Raw genomic sequence first — 27,250 nt, forward strand, 5'->3', positions numbered from 1 at the left:
CTGTCACTGACACCCCAGAGGAAGAGAGGGAGAGTCCATTGCTCGCATGCTTTTCTTTGCACTAACCCACTCGAGCAATTCCTCTCCTGATGTCTTTGAGAAACTCTCCAGCACTCTGACTGAGCCTATCAGTGCTGGCTTTAAATCATTGTCTCCTGTGGATTACAACAGCTGGATGAGAAGATAAAGGCTTTTCTCTCCTCTTTCCTTTCTCATTCCTTCCTTTTCACTTTTCTTCCTGCAGCTAGAGTGGTTCCCAGCCAGCGGGCATGATGCCAGTGGGAGCCCTGCGCAGCCTCCTGCTCCTCTGCCTCATCGAGGAGGGCATCAGCAAAGTCAGAAGATACTACATCGGTGCAGTGGAAACCACCTGGGACTACAGGCACAGCAACCTGCTCTCTGTGCTGCAAGCACCTGCAGGGTAAAACTCTTTCTATTGCAATTCCAGCACCCTGGCATGCACAGCACTGTGAACTTGGGTCCAGGCACACAGGTGCATGGGGGCAATCTGGCAGGATGGGTGCACTGAACTGCTGGTACAGCTGGGAATGGGTGTTTCTGTGCAATGGGGAGTCACTAAGTGCAACCCCTGATAATGCACAGGTGGCATAAATCTGCAGCAAGAGATGCAGACCTGCTCTGCACTACTGCTCTGCACTGCTTTATCTTAATGCCATTTGCCTGTGACCCTTTAAAGTCTGTGTCCGGAGCCGAGAGCCTGTGCTTTCTCTTCTGCTCTGCATCCTGGGAGCTTTGGGGAGACACGAGGGGAGATGCAGTCCTGTGCCTCCCTGCCTGGGGGCTGCAGAGGGAGGTTGGCTGTGCCCCCCTGACATAACTCAGAGCAGTAAAGGCTCTCCACTGTGTCTGCCCCTGCTAAAACCCAGCTTTAGTTATTTATACCTTTGTGTACATTACATTGCTGGGGCTGAAATTTCTCCTTTAGGGAATGAAAATAATTTTTAGTGTTTGGGCAAAGAATGGTGTTTGTGCATAGTGACAAGAGGGAGGAAGGCATGGTGGTTTTGCCCAAATACTTTGGAGTAGGAAAGAAAAGTGGCAGTTGCATTGTTCAGACATCAGGATGGGGTTGTCTGGAGACACAGCTGGCTTGGATGTACATGGCTGTGAACGGGCTGTTCTGAGCTCAGCATGGGGAGCAGAGCTGGATGGCTACATCCCCTGTGAATCAAGCTGTACCCCTTCCCTGTGCCCTGCTGTCACATCCCCTTCCCCAGGCTCTGTACTGGGGTGATATCAGCCCACAGCCCCATCTCAGACCCACACTGGCTTGAGCAGTGAGGAGCTGTGGTCAGGCACTGGAAACCAGGCTCCGGTGATGAGCCAGGTCAGCCTGACTAGTTGCCGTAGTCACTGTATCAGTTACATTGGTTTTTTCCCCCCTTTGGTTACTTCAGTAGGAAAATTGCATCCAGCAGCCCCTGTTTTACTAATGCCTCCCCTGCCCTGCTTTTACTAACGTTTCAGATCCATTAGGTGGAGGTGAGGTCACTCATGCTGTTAATTCAACCCTGTGGCTTTCCATTTTGGCACTGGCTTTAATGACGCGCTCACACACCGTTTCTGACCTGGGAGTGACTCAGGGACCTGGCTCTGCCCTGGGGACATCAGCAGGCAGTCTGAGGTCACTTGTCCTTCTCTAAAACAGGGAAAGATAACTTTGGCTTTCTCAGAGGGACTTGGTGGCGTGCTCCACCACAGAGAGGCAGGGCACGCCTGAGCAGTGCAGCTCCCGGGAGAGCCGTGGCGGGAACTGGGGCTTGCTCCGCGTGACTGTTCCCAGCTGGATGATGGTTCCTTTTCCCTGGCTCTGTAGCCTCAGTCCGGTTCTCCCTGCACAGGGAAGGCACAGGAAAATAGCCAGGCTGGGGAAAAGGGGCATGCAGGAGGGAGCTAGGAGAGCGTGGCAGGAGCAGAGCTGCCACTGGAGCTGGGGTGTCTCTGAGCTCTGCGTGGGGTGTCTTCTGCCCCACCCATTCTCCCTCATGGTACCAGCATCTCATGGCAGCCCCCAAGGGTGCATCTCCAGGCAGGACCTCCAAAACCCCTGTATGTATCCAGTGGTTTCTCTAGCACATTTGTGGAAAGCTCTGCCAAATGAACGGGCTCAGCCAGAACTGCTTATGCCTTACTGATGATTTCAGTTTCTCTTCCTCCCAAACACAACCCTACCGGCAGGGTCAGAGCTGGGACCAGCACATCCTGTGACAGCCCCAGGGATCTCAGCTCTGGCTCAGAGCTGGCGGCCACATAGCAGCAGCCCGTGTTTGAGTCCTTCAGCAGCACAGAGTGTTTACCCTGGCCGTCTCTCTGCTCCGAGAGATGAACAGATAGTGCGGCTAACAATGGGGATCGAAGGCGCCAGGAACTTATCTCCCTGCCTTGGCTTCAGCCACCCTTGGGGTAGGAAGTCCATGAGGACCCCAAGTGCAGAGGACCGGCCAGAAGCACTTGGATCAGACGTCCTTGTGCCGAACTCTGCCTTCTTGTCCCCTGCAAAGGCTGTCAGGCTCTGCCATGCCGGCTGAGACCTGGCGCCGAGGCCTGGTGTCACCAAGTCTCCTCCCAGCTATGCCTCTGCATGCCAGCAAAATCTCCCTGGCTCCAGAGGATTTCTGCCTTGTTTACTGCAGAATTAGCAGGACCAGACCCTCATATCTCAGGGATGTATTTTCAAAGCTGGGCTTTCTGTGAGTTAGAGATTAAGGCACAGCTTCCCAACAGTGGATAGCCCAGTGCTAGTGACCCTGTGGCACTGCCACCTCCCAGCATGGGGTCACCCTGGAGAGCAAAGCTTGGTCTGGACCCTACTGCCATTAAGCCAGGAACAATAATGGCTCGTGGGCAAAGTCAGCTGAATGCAGTGGCCCTGCTCACTGAGGCCGTGTCTGCTGGGGGCTTCCTGCCAGCCTGAACGTGGGGTTATAGCCATGGTGGGAAAGGCAGGAGCTAGGCACGCGTGGGGTTTTTGTGGGCACTGGTCCTGCTCTGCCCCTGGGGAGGATGAACCCTGCTCTTCCCACAGCATCCTCCAGCTGCAGGTGGCTTCCAGCCGGCGGCATGCAGGCAAGTGCGTATCGCCCTTTCCTAAATTTGAGTCACTCTGGCTCCTTTCTCTTCCTCCTGAGGAAGAGTTGCAAAGGGAACCGCTGCTTGAATGAAGGCTTAGTCAGAGGGGGAGAGCAATCCTCCCTGCTTCTTCACAGGGACGAAATACCACCTGGCTTTTGCTCCAAACAAAACAAGGCTGGAAACAGTCTCTCTGGTTACTGGAAATGGTCTCAGTCCTAGGACAGATAAGCCAGCCTCTAAAATCCCTGGAGAAATTAATAGCTTTGTTATCCTGATAAACGTGCTGGATTCCTTCTGGAAAATGAATTTGTTAAGCCGCTTACAAGATAGAAAGTGGCCAGCAGAGATAAGTGGGGTGTGAAATACGTTCAAGGCTCCTTTATCCTCCTGCTGCAAGAAATAGTTTTTTAGGGGCTGGCTGTAAATCCCAGTTTGGTCAGAAAATAAATGAATGTGGGGACGTTGCTCAGACCACACAGCAAACTGCCATGACCTGCCACGCAGCCCAACGCAGTCTCTTTCCTGGGGTGAGCTGGGGAGGATGCTCAAGGTTATGTGTGATGTAATGTGTCTGCCACACCTGAAGGTGCTGGGGATGGAGTGGAGGGTGACTGCGGGGAAGAGGCACTGCTATCACAGCACTCCCAGTGCCCCAGGTCTCTGCAGGCAAGGAAGCATGAAGCTGGGCAAGGCACAGGGCAGGAGGCTGGCAGCGATGCCTGTGGCTGTGCCCACTCCCGGCCACAGCTGGGTACAGTGCTGTGGCTCCTGCCCTTGTGTCTTTTTCCATCATGACTAATACTGTGACATTAATCACTGCTACGTTGTCATCCATGAGCTGAGTAAAACATTTCCAAACACACCTGGGGTGAGGAAGCCCCAGGAAGCCCCTGACACACAGTCAGGAAGCCCAAAGGACACAATGGGGTGAGTGATCCCCGGGGCCAGCGCAGCACAGACAAGCTGGTGGGGAGGGGAGGAAGAGGATGGCCGCTGCCCATCCATGGACAGGGCTGCACAATCAGCCTTGGCTTTTCCTTTCTCCTACAGTGTGTCGGGGCACCCAGGCCCACGGCCTGCCACACCTGGTGTCCCTCCCCGGTACAGGAAGGCTGTGTTTGTGGAGTACCCCGATGCCTCGTTCACGCAGCCCAAGCCCAAGCCAGCGTGGATGGGTAAGAAGCACCCACAGTGCAGTGAGCCCTAGCTCTCCTTGACAGCGGCCAAACTCATCCTGCGTTGGGTGCTGGCAGCTCCTTGGCCAGGAATGGGAAAGCACCTGGGTAGAGTCCCAGTGCAGCAGACCTGCTGGAGATGCAGGGAGCCTTGCTGGTGCCAGAGCAGTTGATCCTGCCATGCTATGTGAGGGACAACCACTAATTGCACAAGTGGAAAGTCCAGACCCTTTGGGGCCATGGCTGGGTGTGAGCTGCCTGACCCCAGCTGCCTGACCCTGTTGTCTTCTCCCCCTTCAGGTCTCCTGGGCCCCACCATCCGAGCAGAAGTCTATGACACAGTGGTGATCACGTTTAAGAACCTGGCCTCCCGCCCGTACAACCTCCACGCCATCGGGGTGTCCTACTGGAAGGCGTCAGAGGGTGAGTCGGGCAATAGCCAGGTGCTGCAAGCCCTTGCGCAGCACCTCCTGCTCTGCCACCTGCCTGCCAGGAGGGAATGTGTCCTTCCCTGACCCTGCTATTCATGTCCCTCTATGAGGACAGACGGTCACAGAGATGGCTTAGCCTTGGGGAACAAAACCATGCCCAGCCCAGAAATGAGCTGACATGAGCAAACAGTCCAGAGCAAACCTGTATCAATTATAGAGGTAAAACATAGGTTAAACCTGAGGTTGGATGCTTAGGGCCGGAAAGACTGTGCCCTCCAGCATCAGGGCAGGTGGTGGGTGCACAGCCCAACAAGCGAGTCTCCAGCACAGCTCTGCTCACTGTCCTAAGACCAGCCATCGCCGGTGGGAATCCGGCTGGCCCCAGGGGGGTGGGGTGGAGACAGGCTGTGCGCTGGGTTGGAGGAAGAGGCATTTCTGTAGCCATGATGTGTGGGGGATGAACCTTCAGTGACATCTGGCTGTTCCTTTGGCTTTAGGTGCAGGCTATGAGGATGAGACCAGCCAGTCAGAGAATGAGGGTGACAGGGTGGATCCAGGGAAGACACACACATACATCTGGGAAATCCAGCAAAACCAGGGCCCAACAGATGGTGACTCACCATGCCTGACCCACTCCTACTCCTCCAACACTGACAGCGTGAAGGACATCAACTCCGGTTTGATTGGAGCCCTGCTTGTGTGCCGACCTGGTAAGGACGGCACAGGATGGGGACAGGTTACATGCAATCGTGAACTGAAAAGCAGAAAAATCAAAGACGTCTTCCAGAGGCTGAACATGGCAGTGGAGTCAGTAAGCTGTAGTCAGCAACAGCACTTTTCAGGTTTGGCCCTTTCCTTAAAGAGTCCCTTCCCAGTGCAGGAGCCAAACACACTTTGGATTTCCCTGCTGGAGAGAAATCGGTTGCTTCTTTCCTTTGCAAGATTTCAGACTATAGATGAAATCTTCTACCTTGTATCTGAGCTTTATCTATCTATAAGGTGAATTGCTATGGAGGCATAAATGTTTGTCTTTCCTTCAGAGCTTCACCAAGCTGTGATTGTTCAGTGTCAGCCAGGGTGCTTTGTCAAACAGGGTTTTGTCAGAAGAACTAGAGGGAAGTTTGTATCAGCACAGGTTGAGGATCAGGCAGGAGAGCAGCAGGACACCTGGGGCACTGCCTGGTCCACAGTACCTGTGCCTGCTCTCCTTCCTTCAGTAAACATAGTGGTGATGACTGTTAATACTTGCTGGGTGCAAGGCACCAAGAAGTGTACCTGGGGTGGGATTGGTCACCCCTAGTTGAGCCATCTCCTGGAGGCAGCTGTCCAGACCCCTCTGTAGTCACTGGAGAGGAATGGGCACGAGTCACCTCCTCCCAGGGCACTGTCTGCAGGCTCCAGTGACTCACCAGGAGCAGTTTCTCCACTGACGGAGCAAAGTCTGGACAACAAGTGCAGATGATGTTGCTGATGAGAGGGCTAGATAAAATGGGCTCTTCCAGGTGACTAAGTGGATCCTGAGAGACTGTGGGGGAAAAGCAGCACAAACTGACCTTTTAATGCCTTCTGGGGGCAGCTGCGTCTCAACCACGGGCTTCTGGGGACTGCAAGGCTGGAAACAGGGCTGTGTCAGTTGTGACAAAAGCAATCCACAGCCTGGCCTGGATTTACCAGTTCTTGGAGGGCAAAAAGGGAATTCCCTGGGGAGATGGGCATGGTGCTTGCTGACCTTTAAAGAGATCCATCCGGTGGCATCTTTCAGGGACCCTGGTGAGCAATGGGAATGAGGATGCGCAGCAAGAGTTTGTGATGCTCTTTGCAGTGTTTGATGAAGGTAAATACCCTGTTGACTGGTGTCGGACCCTGAATTCAGCCTGGTCTGGGATGCATGCTTTGGCCATGGTGTGAGCGCAGCTGCTCAGCTTCCACACTGCCTCCCAAGGGTTTGACCCTTGTACAGCCTCCCCAACCAATGTGCTCCTGGTGCAGTACTGTCACTCCTTCTTCTGTGCCCCAGGTGCAGGGAGCTTGCAGGCCCCCCTGCTCTCCCATCCCATGCCCTGGCCTTGTTCCCATCACACAGGCTAAAGCTGCGGGGGAGTAATGCCCTGTCACGTGCAATGGTCACCACTACATTCACGCAGAGCCATGGTCAGGTCTGCTGTGGATTTCCAACAGGTCACATCTGACCTCTCTGGATTTTGGCTTTCATACTGTTTCACCCCAGTGGGAACATTTCCTTTTTCTTTGAAATGCTCTCAAGTGAAAGCTGACTGCATCCTCCTCTCTCTACAGGGAAAAGCTGGTACTCTGAGCCCAGGTCCCCAGCAGCTCCCCAGCCCCTGCCTCACAACAGGACAGAGCTGCACACCATCAATGGCTATATCAATGGCTCACTGCCTGGTGAGTACCGGTGTGCCTGGGACAGGGATGGAGGGAATGGGAGGTACTAGGAACAGGCGTGTAGCCAGGTCTGTAAACTCAAGGTAGCTTGTGAAAGGATGTGAGAAAGGACATCAAGAGGAGTTTCCAGGTGGTGGATCTGTTAGGCTGTGGTGACCCCAGAGGGACTGTCACGTCTCAACTCCTTGATCTGCCTTGCCCATTTACAGTAGGGCAGGACCTGTTTCTGGCTATTTGTGTTGCCAAGTGCAGCTGACTTCATTGGAGGTCTCCAGGTATAGTGCTGGTAGCAAAGAGTTTCATTTCTTGTAGCCCTGTGAATGAGGCTGGAGGTAGCATTGAGGGAAAAATTCAGCTCTCACTACCCTGGATCTGACAACACACCTCTGTAGGATTTGGGGAATAGAGTCATAGAATCATTTAGGTTGGAAAAGACCCTTAAGAAGGTCATTGAGTCCACCCATGAACCTAACACTGCCAAGTCCACCACTGAACTATGTCCCTCAGCGCCACATCTACACGTCTTTTAAATACCTGCAGGGATGGTGACTCAACCACTTCCCTGGGCAGCCAAGTTCCAGTGTTTGATAACCCCTTCAGTGAAGAAATTTTTCCTAATATCCAATCTAAACCTCCCCTGGCACAACTTGAGGCCATTTTCTCTTGTCCTATCACTTGCTACTTGGGAGGAGAGACTGACACCCACCTCACTACAACCTCCTTTCAGGTAGTTGTAGAGAGTGATAAGGTCTCCCCTCAGCCTCCTTTTCTCCAGAAAAGCAAAAGAAAAGGCTATTTGTGGTCTCAGTGAAGACAAAAGTTGGCATCTTCTGGGAGAAGGTCCAGAGCTGCCTGAGAGTGAAGAATCTCCAAGGCAAACTGGGAAACACTGTCAGGAGAGTCATTACCATCAGCAACCTTGGTGAATCACACCCTGAAGCCTCCCACCTGGGTCTGGCCATTCTCCAATAAAATGCAAAAGCAAAACTCCCCTCAATTCCCTGTCCTGGTGAATCCATGGAGCTTAAGAGCTGAGTAGACCTGATGGTCAGCTGCTGTCTGCACAGTGGGTTTCCCCTCGAGAAGGTATCCACGTCCACCCAGCAATCCCCTGTCTGGCTGTGGGACCTGGTCTGAGAGGTGTCTGATGGAGAGGTGGCAATGGAGAGCTGAGGGCCTCAGGACGGAGCCTCCACCCTGTCTCCTCCCGGGCTCTTGGGATCTGTTCCAGTCACCTATCGCACTCAGTGCCAAAAACAAGTGCTTGACTCTGTATTTGACTTTGTTTGGCTTCAGCTTCCAGGAACTTGTTCTTGTTATTCACTTCCCTGCTAGATTACAGAGCCCTTCAGCACACACTAATTTCTCCCCAGGAAAATATTTTTACAATGCCGTCAAGTCCTCTCCCATTTCCTAGGCACACTGAGCTCTGACTCCCTCTGAGGAAGAAATTTTCTCCAGCCTTCAAATAATCCTGGTGACCTCTCTCTGCTCTTTTTGGCGTATTTCAACTACTGCTGAGGACGTGCTCGAGCCCTTCCCCCAGATGCAATGTTTTAGTATCAGGCTTGCTGGTGTTGTGATCAGACAAATGATTCCCCTTTCGAGTTCCAGATTCCCCTATTTATAGAGTCAAGGAGCACATCTACCTCTTTTGCCACTGCATCCCGCTGTGAGCTCCTATCAGCACGCCTCCCAAAGCCCTTGCCAAAGTCACCCACTCTGTAAATCTAGTCTTATCTCAGGGGGATGATGTGGCCTGTGCCTCTGTTTTGCTCAGACAGTCCATGTTCACATGCCACTTCTCCAGCTTGAAGCCACCACCTTGCGGGGCAGGGGACCCTCCTCAGAACGTGTCAGGCTCTGAGTCAATGACACCAACAGCGGGGACAAGGGATAGACACAGTGTTGACTCCTTGGTGCTTTCCTTCTCTCCTGGCAGGTCTCACACTGTGCCTCAAGAAGCAGGTCCACTGGCATGTGATCGGGTTGGGCACTGGGCCAGAAGTCCACTCCATCTTCTTCGAAGCCCACACATTCCTGGTGAGAAGCCACCGTCTCAGCAGCCTAGAAATCTCCCCTGCCACGTATCTCACAGCCCAGACCATGCCAGGAACAGCTGGCTGGTTTCGGATGTTCTGCCAGATACTGTCACATCAGCAAGGTAACCTTATTCTGCAAGAGCTTGGGGGAGAAGAAGTTCAGGGGATGGCCCGGGCTCAGGGTTCTATGAAGTGCTGCAGCTCCAAGGCCCCTTGTGCTCCATAGTGTTACATCTGTGTGCAATCTGGCCCATGACCAGGAGGGCATAGGTTGACCCATGTGATAGCCCATTTGATGGGGACCATAGCGGAGAGGACCTCTCCCAGGCAGAGCCTGGGGGAATGTGCGCTTGTGCTGGCATATCAATGTGACCCTTTCTGCCTGGCTTGTCTGAACCCAGCTGGCATGGAGGCCATTGTGAAGGTGGAGGAGTGTCTGGAGGAACGCCTGATGAAGATGGGGAAGCTGTCAAACGAGCCAGAGGACATGGATTACCCTGAAGAAGATGAGGAAACTTATCATGTGATCCAAGTGCGCTCTTTTGCCAAAGAGAAGCCTGTGATCTGGACTCACTACATCGCGGCTGAGGAAATGGACTGGGACTATGCCCCTGTGAAGCCAGTGTCTCTGGACCGGTGAGAGTGGGCATGTGTGCCCATGAGGCTGCTCCTCGAGGCAGCCCTGCCAGCTCTTCCCCTTTTCCCCAGAAATTTATTTTCCTTCTGCCCAACCTGGATAGTTTTGTTCTTCCTTATTAACGCTAACAGTATGGATGCAGGACAAGGATGGTCTTGGGGAGGCCATGGGAAGGCAGGACCTGGCTTTGCTCCATTTTACCAAATGCCCTGCAGAGGCATTTGTCTCCGGGCCACTTGTCTCTTTGTTGCCCAGGTCTCTGGGGTCAGCCCCTTCTGAGCAGGCAGCAATGCCTGGTGACCCTTCTCAACCTCCATTCAGGAGGCCCTGCACAGCCAGGACATGTGCCCGTGGCCCCAGAGTGTAGGTCTCCTTGCCCTGTCTGGAAGGACCTGCTCTAGATGGCAGAGGCAATTAGCCCCTGCTGCTGCCCCACTTCTTGGAGGGAGAGGTGATACAAGTGTGATATCTTAGCAGAAGTACCTTAGTCAGCACTGCATGGCGATGACACTTGTCACCAGTCCCAACGTCACTGCTGACACAGGCTGTGTGGGCTGGGGCTGGCTTGGTAGTGGGGTCACTGCATTCTGCCCTAGATAGGGATCCCAGCCAGCGGCCACTGGAGCAAGGCATGCAGGGCAGAAATCCCCACCTGCAGCCCCTCACAGGGTAAGCCAGAGGAGGTGTCCTCTCCAGCTTAGAGCTGGCCTTGCTCCTGGGAAGGCGCTGGGATGATCAAGAAAAGGCAGCTGCTCTGTTGCCTTATGCCCACCTACTGGGAGTGTTCCCTGACACAGGACAACCTGCTGTGCTCTCAGCTCTCACAGTCACCACTTCCCTCCAAGACAGGGCAGTGTCAGCCCAAGGCTGCTACTGTGCAACCTAGTTGAAGCTTTCTCCATTACAGAAGCACTGAATCACTTGAAACGTTATTCCCCAGGTTGCATATTGTGATCACAGGAATGGGTGTCCTCACTGTGCCCTGGTAGTCCCCAGGCAGCTGTGTAGGTCCTTGGACAATGGAAGGTCTTGCTCTGGTTCTCACAGCGTCCTGCATGTGGCTGTTTGCTCTTTCTCTGCCTTGCCTGCAGAAACACCACTAGCCTGTTCCTGGAGGCTGGCCCTCAGCGGATCGGTTCAAAGTATAAGAAAGTGATGTTTGTGGAGTACGAGGATGCAACCTTCAAGAAGCGCAAGGTGTCAGATGAACTGGACAAGGGAATTCTGGGGCCTGTCATTAAGGGGGAGGTTGGAGATCAGTTTAAGGTAAGAGACACTGCTTTCCACAGAGAGGGACTGGAAGGGGAAACTTCAAAGCTTGATGCTGTTCCTCCTAATAGCTCTTGGTTTGTGGCTAAGGTCTGACATAAGTCCTTGAGGTGCTCTATCATGTTTGGTAATGTCCAAAGTTCACCAGAAAGGCAGATGTTACTGAAAGCTAAAGCTAAATCAGCAGAGATGCACAGGATATGGCCCAGTCCCCTTGATTTGACTTCATTGCAGGCATCTTAGGAATCATGTGAATTAATCCATGACATGCAGCATCCAGCATCTTCCTCTGAGGCAGGAGTGTCCTCTCATCCTCCACTCTTCTCCATCTGTGTGCTCTTACCATACAGTATTGGGGACTGTCACTTGTGTCTCTCCCCAAGTGCTTCTACTGACCACTTGACTTGTTTGCTGCTAGGAGGAATGGGATGGTTTCCAGGAGCTTCACATTTCTGCTCCCTGTCTGGGGTTCCCTGTGCAGTTGTGGGCATGGAGCTGAAGATAACGCCTGTGGCAAAGCCCTGACAGAGCTATTCAGAGAAATAAATGAAGGGCGTCATGCAGTGAAGTGGGGAGAACTTTGAAGCTGTTAACTGCTGTGAATACTTAGTGTCTTTGTCCTCTGTAGCTTCCTGGATTGACAGACCTCTTCTGTCTCGTATGCAAAGTGAAACTAAAGACAGCAACCTTCCCTTTAATAAATCTGATATTTTCATGCCCTCCCTAAAATGGGCACCTCCCAGAAAGATGGACAGTGTAGACTGGTAGAGAACTAAACAGTCGTTTCTTCTATTCTGACTCCTACTTTGTGGTCCCAGACATGTCCAGGTTCCTCTCCATTGGACACTGATAGGTAGGCAATCCCAGAGCACTGCTGCCCAGCGTTTCCCTCCCTGTGAGGACACTGAGGGCAGCCTCGAGGGCTCACAACATTCAGAAAACATTAAACGTTCCTGCTGGCTGTCCTCATTTCAGATCGTGTTCAGGAACCTGGCAAGCCGACCGTACAACATCTACCCTCACGGCCTTACCAGTGTAAGGCCATACCACGCCATGAAGCCCTCTCAAGGTAAGGCAGATCATGAGAATTTGGGACATCACTTGGCCACTGCCATTATTCTGGGCCAGGAGAGCTTCCTGCAGCCTGTGGTAAGACTGGTTGTCCAACCCATCCCTCCAAGCGCCTGAGCCTTGCAATCCCAGAGATGATGATGATTCTTGGTTCATGTCCCCCTTGGTGCTATGTAACTCTATCTTTAAGGATGGCTTGGATGATGGCTGGAAGAAGGGGCATTGTCAACCAGGGAGCTGAGACCATGTTGTTTGGTCCATCCTGAAGGCCTCCACTTTCTGATGAGGCAGAAACCACCCTGGTGATCCTCCCTGTGTTTGTCAGTTTTGCTTACAGTTCTCATTCCCTGGGGTCCCCACGCCCTGCTTTAATGGGGGATTCAGACTCCCTCTCGCAGCTTTGCGGTTTTTGCTCTGGGGTTGTTGAGTTACCAGGTCCCTTTCCCAGAACTGCTTTCATCCCTTGCCAGCATGCTCCCAGGATGACGACTTGTGCAAGGCCATCCCACATCCCACCAGGGCAAACTCATGCCCCGTCCCTCTCCCCTCCTCCTCTCTGCCCTTTTGGGTGCATCACAATGACAGGAGCAATTGCAGAGGCTGGAGAAAAGCTCCTCTGCTGCAGAAGAGGTGGGAGAACCAGGATAGCAGCTGCTAAGGAGTTCAGTGAACTAGGTCAGCTTTGTGACCTGTTACTATCTAAATTAAGGTTTTCCTTCAGGAGAGTCAAAAGGGCAAAGTGCCCATCGGCTGGCAGGACTAAAGGAGCCAAGCCACACAAGGGAGCTGGGAGCCCTGTCCCTGCCCTTCTGTCAAGATCCCCCAGCCAGACATGGCTCACCAGCTTTGCCAGCGATTCAACTCTGTGAAAGTGGGCGAGTCATGGTCCTGGAGCCACAGGGATGATGTTCTTTAGAGGAGTATAAATAAAAGAAGCTATTTCTACCCTGACTGACACATGAGCTTTGCAAACTATGCTCTTACAGCAGCTCAGCTGGGCACTTGGAGCAGAGAAAGGTCTTTTCCTAAGGCTACGTCACTGCAAGATCCTGCTGAATGCTCAGAGGATGTATTTGCATTTCAGTTTTCCTTCTGTTCCTTCCAGATCTCCTCCTTGATTTTCTCATGGTCTAGCTGTATTTGCTTAAAAATCTATCTTTCCTTGCTTTGTTTTTCACCCATTTCAGCCCTGCCCTGCTCTGTACCTTCATCTGCAAACTCCTCTAGGCAGCCCAGACACAGCTGAGACTGGGCAAATTTTCCAGTTTGCAGGAGTTTCAAGGGCTTTCAAAATTAGGCATATGCCTCTCCATCCTCACCTGGTCCTAGGGGCTCCTTTTGTCCAGATCAGCTTTCCATGCAAGCGCATACTAGCAGCCAGTGTGCCACCCCCCAGGGTGGGTGTGGGTTTGGGTAGTTTTCTGTGCACCTTGTATGCTCAGGAAACCTCCCTTCTGAGCTCTTTTAAAAAGCAGAATCACCCCTTGCAGGAGCAGCCCAGACCTAACTGATCTGCCCTTGGGCTGTATGTTGCCAGATAAGGACGTGAAGGACATTCCTATACCCCCTGGTCAGTCATTTACCTACAGCTGGAGGGTCACCACTGAGGATGGGCCAACGCAGGCAGATCCTCGCTGCCTCACCCGTTTCTACTACAGCTCCATTGACCCAATCCGAGACATGGCCTCAGGCCTGATTGGGCCCCTCCTGATCTGCTTCAAGAAGTCCATGGATCAGAGAGGAAATCAGGTGGGTCCTTCCTTTGTCTCCTCAACTGCCAGGCCAAAAGGCTGGAATAACTGCAGTGGGTGAAATATTTGGGTAAAACCAAATTTGTCTGTCCTGTTCGCTTCAACCCTACCATCAGTCCCAATGCCCGTGCCTTCCCCATCCTCCCTTGCATGCACCCTTCTCTCCAAACCTGGACCCTAAGTCCTGTGAAATAGCAGTGAACTGTTCCCCATGCACCCAGGCTAAGACCTGGCAGCTACACTGGGCCCCAGGGGCACTCTGCTCAGACCAGGAATAACTGCTTCCCTCTCTGCCTTTCAGATAATGTCAGACAAGACGAGGTTGGTGCTATTTTCGGTGTTTGATGAGAACCGCAGCTGGTACCTGGAGGAGAACATCAGGCGGTTCTGCACTGATGCAGCCCATGTGGATACCCAGGACCTGCAGTTTTATGCCTCCAACGTGATGCACAGTGAGTGCCTGGCCAGGGGCTCCCTGCAAAGCCCCAGCAGACACAGGCTCATCCTGCCCCAAGGAACAAGCAGGGAACATGCAGCAGCTCAGCCATGGGGGAATCAGGTCCTGATGAAATGTTTCACCCCTGCTCTCTTCCAGCTATTAACGGCTTTGTGTTTGACAACCTTCAACCAAAACTCTGCCTGCATGAAGTTGTGTACTGGTATGTCCTGAGTGTTGGAGCCCAAACAGATTTCCTCTCCATCTTCTTCTCTGGAAACACATTCAAGCGCAACATGGTCTTTGAGAACGTGCTTACCCTTTTCCCGTTTTCTGGAGAAACGGTCTTCATGAGTTTGGAAAAGCCAGGTTAGTAACATGGGCTATTCTATAAACCATGGGCTTGGCATCACAGCAGAGATAAGTGAGCACCTCCAGCCAGGTCTCTGGTACCCAATTGCATTTTGGCAGCCCTGAGAGCAAAGGGATGCACAACCTGTTGGAACAGCAAAGTGAGAGGCAATGATTTAAATCCTTCCAAAGCTTAAATCAAAGAAATTAAATTACTGTATTTTACTTCATTAATAGGGTGCATTAAGGTCACACATGCTGCCAAGCCAGTAAGCTGGCTGCAGTAATGTGAGCCCCATTGACCTTGCATCTGCACTGTTGGCTCCAAGCTCAAAGGTCAAGGGGAGCAGCAGAACTGTGGGTTCACTGGTCCCTGGTCATGGCATCCCATTTATCTCCACACCTTTGCAAGGACAGAAATTGCAGCCATGGAGAAATCCTAGGAAGGATTTGCTTCAGAGTTTGGTTTTACTTCTCCCCACTCAGCATTTTTTCCTTAGCATTTGCAAAAGCAGTGCTGTTAACCATTTCCTCACTCAGAAGCAGTGAGGTAAATTCATGGGAAACACAGAATTTACCATGTGACTGCAAACACTGATATGATGGTCATGAGCACTGCACTCTGAGCCAAGCTGACAGGGTTTCTATATACCCCAGGAAGCTTTCTAAAATCCAGCCAAACATTGCATGTGCTTGAGCTCTGATTTTGCCTGCTGATCTGAAGCAGGCATGCAGCTTGGCCAGCAGCATATGACAGCTCTCTCCAGCGTCAGAGCCTGGTTATTACACACCTCCTCACCCGCTCTTGGCACCTGGAGAAGAAGCGCTCACTGCAAGGGAGCAAATGCAGTGGCCGGTGATGTGAGCAAGAAGCAGCCTTTTCATTTCTTTCTCCTTGAATGGGAGAGATGTGACGACTGTGTCTGGGAGAGAGGTGCATTTGACAGCATCAGCATGTCTTTGGGGGTGGATTATGGTGATTACTTGGCTGCTGGCAATAATCCTGGAGGCTCTGTGGGTTCTGAGTGCATTAACTGTTCTCACCAAGCTATTGTTGGGGCCTTGCGGGTGTGTGTAGCTCGCTAAGCTCTGGCAGGAAACACCGGCCCTGCTGATGGTGCTTGTCAGGACTGGCTCTGATGTTGCCAGCAACCCTGATGTCTTGTGAGTCCAGCTGTAAGATACTCTAGGGATTATGAAAACATGAAATCACTACAATGAACCAGAGGCTGCCTGAAAATATGGGTTGCACTAGCAAGGGAGCGGCATGGGGATGGCAGCTCTTCTGATTTTCCACTGTGGTGGGCTGATGGTGTTCTCTTGTCCTCTCTTGAGACAGGCGTCTGGACGCTGGGATGCCTGAATCCTGATTTCAGAGACCGAGGGATGCACGCCAAGTTCACAGTCTTGCAGTGCCAGCATGAGCAATACCCTGATGGGGAAGATTATGTGGATTTCGAGGAGGAGGAGGGCGCCTTTGACTTCCAACCCAGAGGCTTCTCTAAAAGAAAGGGGTGGCGCAGGCCACGTATGAATGAGCAACTGAATAACATCACCTCTTCCAGAAATGACACAGAGGAGCCAAGATTGTGCTTGACAGAACCCAGCTCAGGGGCCCTCCTGAGCAATGGTAGGATTTCTGATCCCCTGTCCAATGGCACATCAACACTTTTAGGAACAATCCCACATCCACCTGATATTTCCATGTCTTCTCTGCCTGAGACAAACTATGAGCCAGTGCCCTATGAATCCTTCCTGGAAGATGAAGAAGAATTGTCAAAAATTATCAGCCAGGATGAAGGATTTGGAGCTCTCCCACCCGGAGAACGCTTGGCTAGTGTCAGTGTAAGGGTTCATGGTACTGTGAGCTCAGAAGAAGGTCAGCAATGGCTGCACCAGGCCACGCCAGAAGATGCTCTGGCAGGAAAGAAGGTGACAAAAATCTCAGAGGTGCAGGAGCCAGTAAAAAGGACAATGGTCCCATCTGGTGGTACATTAGAGATCCTGGAAGTAGAGCCTCAAAAGACTACTCATGCAACAAGCTTGTGGGACTCAGTTGCTTATGCTGCTAGCAAAGCTCCTCTTCAAGAGAACAGGAGCTCATTTCACCAGAATGACCAGGAGCACAATCTGGGACTTCAAGACATGTCTTCACAGGGTGCTGAGGACAAGTTGCTAAGAGGGGCTAATAAAATATCTTTAAATCTGTACGAGTCAACGGAGACAATCAATACAGAACTGGCTTTAAGTACTGATCATAACTCTTCCTCCACACTGGACAATCCTTCTTCATCTTCAGATGAGGCAGAAGACAACAGGACTTCTCATGCTGTGGTTCACAGTCACACCAGAGAAAGCAATTATTCATCAAATGAGCTAGATGCTAGGCTGGAAAAAAGACCTCACAAAGTGGTTTCACAAGGCTTTTATGAATCTTTTGAAGGGAAAAATGTTTCTTTCTCAGACCTGGGGCCCAGCAAACCTGTACAAGAACAAATCCTCACAGATGAGAGTAAGTCCTTGCCTGCAAAAAGTGGCACAGAACAAGAAGCCAGTGAACTTGCCAAAGGCACAAACCTTCTAGAAACCACCTTTGCACACACCAATGACCTTGAGCCTTCCAGCTATATAATGACAGAAGAGAGGGATGAATTAATCTTGGAAGCAGTGTTTCAGGACACTACAGCCACTAAGGAATTGCCAGAGATAGACAGTCTCGCCTTTCCTGAATCAGATGTCATGGCCAATGACACAAGGCAGTTCCCAAATGCTTTCTTAAACAGCCCTGAGCAGTTTCTGAGACACAGAGCTCCAGCCCCGAGCATGAGTGGCCCCGACTGGAGGCCTCAACAAGGCAGGTCACTGGAGAGCAGAGGCTTGATGCATGATCTGGGTCTTCCCAACACCAGCTGGCCTGGCAGCAGGGAGCCCCTCTCTGAGGGTAACAGAGCAGAGCAGGATCTGGCCAGCCAGACCCGTGAGACAGCAGTGAATAAGAAAGCCCCAAAGGCGTGTGGACCTCATTCCCCTTTTTGCAGCACTCGCTTCAAAAAGAGGTCCCTGATATCAAGCGACACTTTGCCTGAGGTGATAGTGGCCCAACAAAGGCTGGAAGAAAAATCAAACATGGTTGAGGGGAGACTACACCCAGGCAGGGATGCTCCACAGGCTCTGCTTGGAGACAGTGCTGATGAGATGCATCCTGAGGGGAGGCCAAGCACAGATGGGGGTGTACGGACCAGCAGTGAGGAGGCCCAGCGCAGCGGACGCTCCTTCCACACGCGGGGAGTACTGGGGAGCAAGGCAGCAATGGCAGCAAGCAGCTCAGAAACGCAGGCTGCTGCTGTGGCTGCGGACCTGGCCTCAAACTGGGACCCAGTCTCCCTTGGGGAAGCAGGACACGCTGGGGGTTTGCGGAGCTCAGCTTTGGCCAAGCTGCAGCCAGGCAGAGGTGCTGTCTGGGTGGCTCCTGGGAGTGAGCAAGCTCAGGGGAGAAGCCAGATGGAGGAGGACACAAACTCTGTGGAGCAGCTGGGTCAGTTCAGTCCTCAGCCTCATCAGCTCAAGGCCAATGCCACGGAGGACTACGTGCCTGAGAATGCATCTGGGCAAAGCCCAGAAGAAATCCCTATGAAACCAGCCTCCGAAGAGAACTATTCCCTGTCTCCAAGCAGCCCCGCTCACAATGACAGCACTACCAAAAAAACAGCCAAATATGTGCAAGCCAGTCCAGATGGATGGCGGGTGCTTGGTGGGGAAGATGTCTTCATAGAAACCAGGAAGAAAGAGGGCCAGGGCCTAGGAGAGCCCAAAGAGGATGGGGAAAGCAACAGCACAGTTGGGAAGAGGAACCATGCCCCAGGACATAGAGAGAGACCAGCGCTGAACAATGGGACCCATTCCAGCTCCTCGAGGCCAAAGGCTGACAAGCCAGACTACGATGAGTATGGTGACACAGAGCAGACCATGGAGGATTTTGACATCTACGAGGAAGAGGAGCATGACCCACGCTCCTTCCAGGGGGAGGTACGGCAATACTTCATTGCAGCGGTGGAAGTGATGTGGGAATATAGGAACCAGAGGCCCCAGCACTTCCTAAAAGCCATGTAAGTGTGACTGTCCCTCATGTATTCCTCCTGCACTGCGTGGCATGGCTTGATGCATGAGTTGGCATGTCCTGGCAGGCAGGATCACAAGTCTATTACTGTACAAGCAGCCAAGCAGCCCAGGGGAAGGATGCTCCCAACCGCCTCCCCTCCACCTGGGGAGTTTTGTAATTCCAGGAACCTTGAGCTTCCTTGCAAGTGGGTCAAGGATGCTCTAGGCTCTGCATCACCCCTGCCCTGCAGCAGCCCTGCCATGGCTGCCCTCCCTATGGGACAGGGCATATCACCTGACTTTCCTAACTGCCCTCACCCCAGCAGGGACCCCTGGAGCAGCAGGAGGAAGCCTTTCTGGCAGTACCGCAAGGTGGTTTTCCGAGAGTACATGGATGATTCCTTCACGCAGCCGCTGCTGCGGGGAGAACTGGACGAGCACTTGGGCATCCTCGGGCCATACATCAGGGCAGAAGTTGAAGATGTCATCATGGTGAATTGAAAGTTCCCATTTCCTATAAAACCTGAAATCCCCCATTGCTGGCTGTGCTCAACCAGAGGGGGTGCTGAGGTGGGCCTGCAGGCTCTGTGATGCCCATGGGTTTACCTTCAGGGCTCGGGGGCAAGAGCTGCGCCGTTGGCACCATGCATGGCACATGGATGGCACCAGGTGGGGAGGCAGAGCCACCATTCAGAGGGACCTCAGTGGCTGGAGGAATGGGCCAGGAGGAACCTCAGAGTGTTCAGATGCAAAGCCCTGAACCTGAGACAGACCCAACCCCTGTAACAGCAAAGCCTGAGCAGCTCCTGGGGTCCATGGGGAACCATTTGGGTAAAGGAATTGTAAAAGGGTAATGAGCTAAGCAGGGTTCAGTACAGCTTCTTTGGTGCTCTATGTGAGGGCAGGCTCGCTCTTCCCTCACTACCAAAGGTCCTTCAGCATCCACCTAAGGAAGAGTTGAAAAGCTCTTCACCAGGTTAAGGACTCATATGCCTGGAGAAGTTGTCCAGTTTTCACTGAAGTCTTCACCAGGATGGATTCAGCACCTTTGGGCTCCAGAGACAGTAGTGTAGCTGACCTTGCTCCCATTGAGCAGGGAGAGGGTCTCATCCTGCTAACATGACCAGGATGAGCTTTCCACTGGGGATCACACTGCACAGCCACAGTCTGTGGTTCAGCAGGGGTTGGCCACTGCATAGGTCCCAGCTGGAGATCTGGGTGATGTAAGGGCCATAACATGGGCACTGGAGACATGGCTGCCTCCTTCCCACCAGCTGGCTGGATCCAACCCCAGGGTCCAGGGTACACTCAGCACTGCACCTAGCCCCCTCCCACGTTCTCTTTGCTTTGCCTTCCCTCTGGTGCAGGTTACGTTCAAGAACCTGGCCTCACGGCCCTTCTCCTTCCACTCCACGCTGCAAGCCTACGAGGAGACGCAGGGCGCAACAGAAGGTGGAGAGGTGGTGCAGCCCGGTGAGCTCCGGAAGTACTCCTGGAAAGTCCTGCCCCAGATGGCACCCACCATGCAGGAGTTCGACTGCAAGGCCTGGGCTTACTTCTCCAACGTGGACCTGGTAGGTGGGAGCCTGCTCCATAGGGCATCCCAGGAAGGATAGATGGGCAGCACGCCTAGGTCCTGGCTGTGAGGTCAAGGCTTTTCCTATGGTGCTGTGCTGAAAGCAGCCTGTGGCTGTGTAGATTCTCAGGTGTCTGATACAGTGATGAATGCATGCTGGTTCTTTCTCTTGTCTTCCCTTCTCTTAATTGGGTTTCCTTTTCCCAGTTGTACCAGCTTATGAGACTTGTAGGGAACTAGCATTCTGCAGTGCCCTACCCCTCTGCCAAATCTGGCCAAATTTGACCCATGGGTTCCAATGTTAGTGGGGCAGGGACTGTTGGACAGACAGACACCACTTCTCTTGAAAGCACATGCAAACACTTGCTGCACAGCCTTTCTTAGCTAGGGGCAGAGTGGGCATCCCCCAGTGAACCCAGCATGTCCTTCCCACCCTGCACATGCCATGCCCTGTGCATGAGTGGGAGCCAGGCCAGGGATGCAGACAGGGTCACCGCTTTCCTCGCTGCTGTGCCACTTGCGGGCGTCAGTGCTCCCTCTCCCTCTGAGGCAAACCCTTCTTTCCTGGCTCCCTGGCAGGAGAAAGACCTGCACTCAGGTCTCATTGGACCACTGATCATCTGCCGCCGTGGGGTGCTGAGCTTCGTTTTCAGGCGGCAGCTGGCTGTGCAGGAGTTCTCCCTGCTCTTCACCATCTTTGACGAGACTAAAAGCTGGTACTTCCTGGAGAACATGGAGAGGAATTGCCGCCCTCCCTGCCGCATCCAGCAGGACAACCCTGACTTTAAGAGAAACCATTCCTTCCATGGTGAGGACCCTTGCCCTTGCCCTTGCCCTTGCTCTTGCCTTGCCCTTTCCATCCCATAATCTATATTGGGATGGAAAAACCCTGGAGCCTAGAGCCACTCCTGACCGCTGCTTTCTCCAGCCATCAACGGCTATGTGAGTGACACGCTGCCCGGGCTGGTGATGGCTCAGCAGCAACGGGTCCGATGGCATCTCCTGAACATGGGCAGCACTGAGGATATCCACTCCGTCCACTTTCACGGGCAGCTGTTCAGCGTCAGGACTAGCCAGGAGTATCGCATGGGAGTCTACAACCTTTATCCCGGTGAGATGCAGCGCGGGCATTGTGCACACCCCAGCTGCCAGGACTTCATGGTCATGCCTGTTAGGAAGTGCCAAGCCTGCGGAGGGATAGCAGGGAGGGGGAATGGATCTGGAATAGTCTGGCTCTGTGTTTGCACAGCGCTTGGCACTGTAGCATCCCATTTACAGCCAGTAACTCCCCTCTGCTCTGCTCTCCATTTCTGGCCAGGTGTCTTCGGGACAGTGGAGATGTGGCCCTCACATGCTGGGATCTGGCGGGTAGAGTGCAAAGTGGGAGAGCACCAGCAAGCTGGCATGAGTGCTCTCTTCCTCGTGTACAACCTGAGTGAGTGATCCTCTTTGTGCCCTGGCTCGCTTGCTACCAAGGCCATGGCCAGCATGTTTTTGAGCTCCCTCCCCCAGGGCTCTCAGCGTTTCCCCTGGGGTGGCCCAAGTGGGGTCTTCTGGGTTTTCACTCTGAAAGAAAGTCACAACTTCAGCCCTTGCCACCCTACACAGCCCAGCAGAGAGCACAGAGTCAGGGACATGGTTGGGTGAAGGCTGGGAGACGAGCTTCATTTGCCTGCAAATATTTGCTCCCAGAGCTCTTGTTTTCCAAAATTGAGGGTCCCTGGACCTCCTTGTAAAATGCACTTACCCGAGCAACTGCATGCACACTCTGGTGCCTGCCCGTGCTGTTGGGAAGGTACAGTGCCCAGTTGCCTAACCACATATCAAGAGGTAAACTGAAGCACGGAGTGATGGCAGGAGGCAGTGAGCAACACTGCCTGACTACAGGTTGCTCGATAGAAACAGCCCCAAGAGCAACTGCAAAAGCCACAGGAAAGTTCTGACTCCATTCACCCCAGAACAACACATTCCTACCTCACCATAAGTAAGCACTGGGGGAAGTGGTTTGTGAGAGTAGCATTTTATCACACAGTGGCAGTCTCCTCTTCCTAAAGGAATATTAAATGTCAGTCAGAAAATGTTTCCATAAGTTAAAAATCTGCTTAAGATTTCAAATTTTCATTTTCCCCAGAAGCATTTGCCATGCAGCGGAGATGCCAAGATGTGACAAGTCGCTAATAATAATGGTTATTATAAGAGACAAACAGCCCTGTGCTCAGCAGACCAGAATAGAGACACAGAGAGACAGGGGTGTCAGGCAGACTTTCCTTTAGCAACATGATTTTTTTTTTTTTAAAAAGATGGTGGCTAGCAACAGAAAGGCCCGGGAGCAAGACATGGGTATAAGGAAGAGACACTTGTCAGCATTGCTGGGAGATCAGTACATGGGAATGAGAGGTCGGGGACTCAGGGACAGGAGTTTGGCAAGAGGGTGCTGTGGCTGATGCTGGGAACTCTCTGCTGCTGACATTGGGGTCAGGAGCAGGAACTTCCAGCACCCATGAAATTCAGGGATGGATGTGGAGGCATCTGAAACCCACCACTTGGTGTGAGACAAACAAGCCTGGGGGCTCCTGGAGGCTTGAGACAACCTCCCTGAGCTTGGAGGCTGCTACCCAGCCTAGGCTTTTGCTTCAAAAGCCTTGTTATCTAATCAACTCTCCCTGGTTTTCACCCTCCTTCTCCCTGTTTGGCTGCAGACTGCCGAAACACCCTCGGCCTGGCTTCGGGCCACATTGCAGACTCTCAGATCACAGCATCGGGACAGTATGGTGAGTAGAGGTTGTTGCTGCAAGGAAGGCAGGTGAGGTTGGGGCAGCTTCAGCAAACACAACTCATGTGTTTGCCTGCCCAAGGCTCTGCTAGCCCTAGCAGAGTCCTTCCTCCATCTGTGCCCATGTCAGTGTCCCACTGAAGACATGGAGGTGCCTTCCCATATGTCTGGCCCATCGTGTCAGTGCTCTGCCACCCTGTACGTGGCTACTAAACCCTAGGGTGATCCTCAGGCCCCATTCTGCTGATGGACTTCTCACCACCTTGGGCTGGGCAGCACCAGGGGCCAGCAGCACCCTCATATCTGTGCGCTCTCCTTGTAGGGCAGTGGGCTCCTTACCTGGCCAGGCTGCATAACACTGGCTCCATCAATGCTTGGAGCACCGACCGCAGCAACGCCTGGATCCAGGTGAGAGGGGTGCTGTGGCTGGAGGCACCGCTGGGGGCATTGAAGGGCATGCTCGTGGCTGATGCACTGTGCAGAAGGCCCTGCATGGATGGCCAGTGTCTCCCCAGCCACGTCCTGCTATTTTCCCTGCTTCCGCCCTGGGAAGGGGGGCTCTGAGATCCTAATGGCAGTTGGTCTGGCCATACTTGCTGCTGGCCTGACCCCAGATCCATCCTCAGTGCAGCAGAGGAATCACTTGATGGTCTGGCTGCAGCATCAGATTGTGCAAAAATCCTCCAAAGACCAAGTGAGAACAGCTTACTTCTCCAAACAACTCTCCCCTACCCTGTCCCAGCTGTTGGCTGACTTGTGCCCTTATGAATGACTATTTTAATTAGTTTCATAACCTGTGGTCAGTTAGGACACAAGGAAGTGAGTTCCACGGGTTTACAGTGCATTGCCTGAACATGGCTTGGGTTTTCCATCAGAAATGAATCCCTAACTTTCATTCTCAGGTGGACCTTTTGCATCTCATGATTATTCATGGCATAAAAACCCAAGGGGCCCGACAAAAGTTCTCCAGCCTTTACATCTCCCAGTTTGTGGTCTTCTACAGCCTTGATGGGCAAAGGTGGAGGAAATACAAGGGGAATGCCACCAGCACCCAGATGGTAAGGCGAACGGGTCTTGAGGAGAGTGTCTTCCCAGAATGCGGTCTCTTGGGGTGATGAAGGCTAGTGAGCTCTGTACATAAGGCAGAGATCTCCTGAGCCCCTGAAATATTTCATTAGGGCGGGAACAGTGAGCATTCACTGCCAGGATGACTGAATCACAGATCTGCAAGGGACTTGCTCTCTATGTCCATCTGTCTCATTTTAAATTGAGTGAGCTATTTCTTTCCACGATCCCAGGTGGCTGTGAGATCCACCGCAACACTGTTATGTTGCATGTTACTTAGAGCTAGGCATAAGATTTTGCCTGAATATCTTTTTTGACGCCAAAGGCAAATTTGGTTTTCTAAAAACATTGTGCAGATGCAGATGATTTGGGGGGTCTCTACTCATTAGGAGAAAAACACAACCTAAATATGCATAAGCTGATCATTCCAGCAGGAGAAGAAAAGTATCCAGAAAAGCCTCCATCATGTATACCAGCTGTGGCCAAAACTTTTCCCAGGTTCAAAAGTCACAGGACTGACTTTTTTTTTTTTCCCTTCTTTTTCTCCCCTCTGTTTGGTGAAAATACAAAAACACATTCATTTGCACAGACCCTAAGTTTCTCCTCCTCCTCTGGTTCACCCTGATTTGGCCCATTCACACCTCTGTGGTCTGAATCACATCTCAAATCATTTCCCTGAGCTGCCATTCTCTTGTAAGGATGGTGATAATATACGGAAGTGCCAGACAGAAATGTTCTTCTCCCCACTAATCCTTGTCCTGTCTAGCTCTCTTTCCACTGGTACAACAACCCTTTTTCTCCCTTTCCCTGCAGCTGTTCTTTGCAAATGTGGATGCAACCGGAGTGAAAGAAAATCACTTCAACCCTCCAATCATAGCCCGGTACATCCGCATTAACCCCACTCACTACAGCATCCGGACCACGCTGCGCATGGAGCTCATCGGCTGTGATCTGAACAGTATGTCCCACTTCCAGATACCAAGCACCAAAGCCAGGGCCTGATCCACTGGGGTGCTGAGTGCCAGCTCCACATGTTTCAGGACTCCCCAGGCAGTTGTGGAGGGGGAAGGAGGGGGCTGGAGATGGCATTGAGATGTTGGGGGAACAAAGCTGGAAAATCTCATTATGTTCTTAGAGATAGCAATACCAGAGGGAGAGCATGGGGCCAGCTCTCACCACAGCTTTTTACTGAACCACCAGAAACCTCCAGCAGCAGCTAAGTTGATAGCTGGGGAGCTGCTGCCTCAGTCTGAGGGAGCAGGGAACAAGCAGAGACAGACGCTATTGGCTTTTCCTCTGGTTTTGCCACTCCAAGGTGAGAGTGCTCTGGCCCACAGTATGACCCAGGGCAGTGGTGCTCTGGGATCCTTTCTTTAGCTTCGCACACTAGCAGGGTGGACTCTCCAGCAGCTACAAGCAGCAGCGGCTGTGCTGTCACCCCATGCCACAAGCCTGCCAGCTGGCTCTGAGGCAGCTGTGCACACGCACACCTGACCACATCGTGTGCAGGGTGTCTCCCCGCTAGGTATTCTTGTCCTTCCCCTCGAGATAGGTTCTCCTTATGTCCTGGCAGATGCACAAATTCCTCACATTCCTCCCAGATAAAATCTCCAGGGAGAAAAGAAGGTGGGACTAGTGGCAGGTGTAGTATGGCACTCCCCAAGCCAGAGCCATGCTGCACACAGGGGCCCTGAGCACACAGGGGCCATGACACTGCAGCAAGGCACAGGAGAACCTGTAACCAGGGAAAGTGCATGGAGGGCAGCTGGAACAGTGAGCAGCCAGAAGGCATCTCCATGATGTGTCTGTTCCCCACTCTGACAAGCATCATTCCTCTCTTCCAGGCTGCTCCATGCCCCTAGGAATGGAGAACAGAGGGATCCCTGACCAACGCATCTCTGCGTCCTCCTACAGCACCAACGTCTTCTCCAGCTGGTCACCGTCCCAGGCCCGCCTGAACCTGCAGGGGAGGACCAACGCATGGAGGCCAAAGGTAGCCCATGCAAGGAGATCCCCAGGCAGGCAGCTGGGGCATGGGCAGGCAGGTGGGATCCCAGCAGGCAGGCTGGGTGCTTGCAACCTCTCCTAGCCAGGGCTGCGTGGGGAGTGTGTACAGCCACGTGCACCATGCAAGCTGCCTGCACACAGGCAGGAGAGTTGCCGCACTGACTTAGCACCCAGCAGCTCCAAGCAGATGCCTGGTAGGGCAGGTGAAGCCCAGGACTATGTGCAGTGCTAGCTTGGCTTCAGCTGCAACGAACGTGTCTTTCTCATTGCTGCTGAAGTGTTGAAGGCAGTCTGTCCTTCCCCAGAGCAACAGCCCCAGCGAGTGGTTGCAGGTGGACTTTGAAGTAACCAAGAAGGTGACTGCAATCATAACCCAAGGTGCCAAAGCTGTCTTCACCCACATGTTTGTCAAGGAGTTTGCTGTCTCCAGCAGCCATAACGGCATGCACTGGAGCCCAGTCCTGCAGGACGGCAAGGAGAAGGTAGGCAGAGCTGCTCCATGGCCAGAAGCAGCCCATGGCCACCCCCAGGTCAGCAAGCACAGCCCTTGGCAGCAAACATGCTCACAGGAAGAGCAGTGAGCTGGGCTGTGCTTTTTCCTCCCTAAAGCGTTCCCAAGTGGTGCTTGTCTGGGTTGATCATGTCCTCAAGTCATGGGCTTACTATACCAGCAGAGGAAAGTGCACCTCTGATTTCTATCTCCTCTCCAGATTTTCAAGGCAAACCAAGACCACACCAACACAGTGATTAATACCCTGGAGCCTCCCCTCTTTGCCCGCTATGTGAGGATACACCCCCGCCAGTGGCATAACCACATTGCCCTGAGGATAGAGTTCCTCGGCTGTGACACTCAGCAGGAGTTCTGACAGCTGCGGGGCCAGGCATGGGCAGCTCTGGCCTGAGGACCCGCATCCAACCAGACACTGAACTCTCACCAGGGCTGGAGCCAGCCCTCCAGGACCCTGGCTGCCCCTGCTGCAGGAGAAGGTGGCCTGCAGAGCTCTCGTGGTGGCTGGCTCATTCCTGTCCCTTATCTACCAGTTGCCATATAGTCAGATGTAATGCTGAAGAA

General features: G+C 52.8%; 1 protein-coding gene across 1 annotated transcript; it reads left to right on the forward strand.

Annotated features, from left to right (window-relative positions):
* F8 (coagulation factor VIII) lies at positions 1-27,250 on the forward strand. The gene is made up of 26 exons (XM_075513293.1): positions 1-421; positions 4,144-4,268; positions 4,569-4,691; positions 5,197-5,409; positions 6,462-6,533; positions 6,995-7,102; positions 9,045-9,266; positions 9,546-9,780; positions 10,873-11,047; positions 12,026-12,119; positions 13,659-13,870; positions 14,174-14,324; positions 14,468-14,677; positions 15,999-18,765; positions 19,081-19,249; positions 20,125-20,331; positions 20,913-21,141; positions 21,262-21,444; positions 21,652-21,768; positions 23,033-23,104; positions 23,429-23,514; positions 24,009-24,164; positions 24,985-25,129; positions 26,016-26,164; positions 26,484-26,660; positions 26,889-27,250. The coding sequence occupies exons 1-26, from the start codon at positions 270-272 to the stop codon at positions 27,042-27,044; spliced, it is 6,705 nt and encodes a 2,234-aa protein (XP_075369408.1). The 5' UTR covers positions 1-269; the 3' UTR covers positions 27,045-27,250.

This window comes from Mycteria americana, chromosome 10 (assembly GCF_035582795.1).
Source record: "Mycteria americana isolate JAX WOST 10 ecotype Jacksonville Zoo and Gardens chromosome 10, USCA_MyAme_1.0, whole genome shotgun sequence".
NCBI classification, from domain to species: domain Eukaryota; kingdom Metazoa; phylum Chordata; class Aves; order Ciconiiformes; family Ciconiidae; genus Mycteria; species Mycteria americana.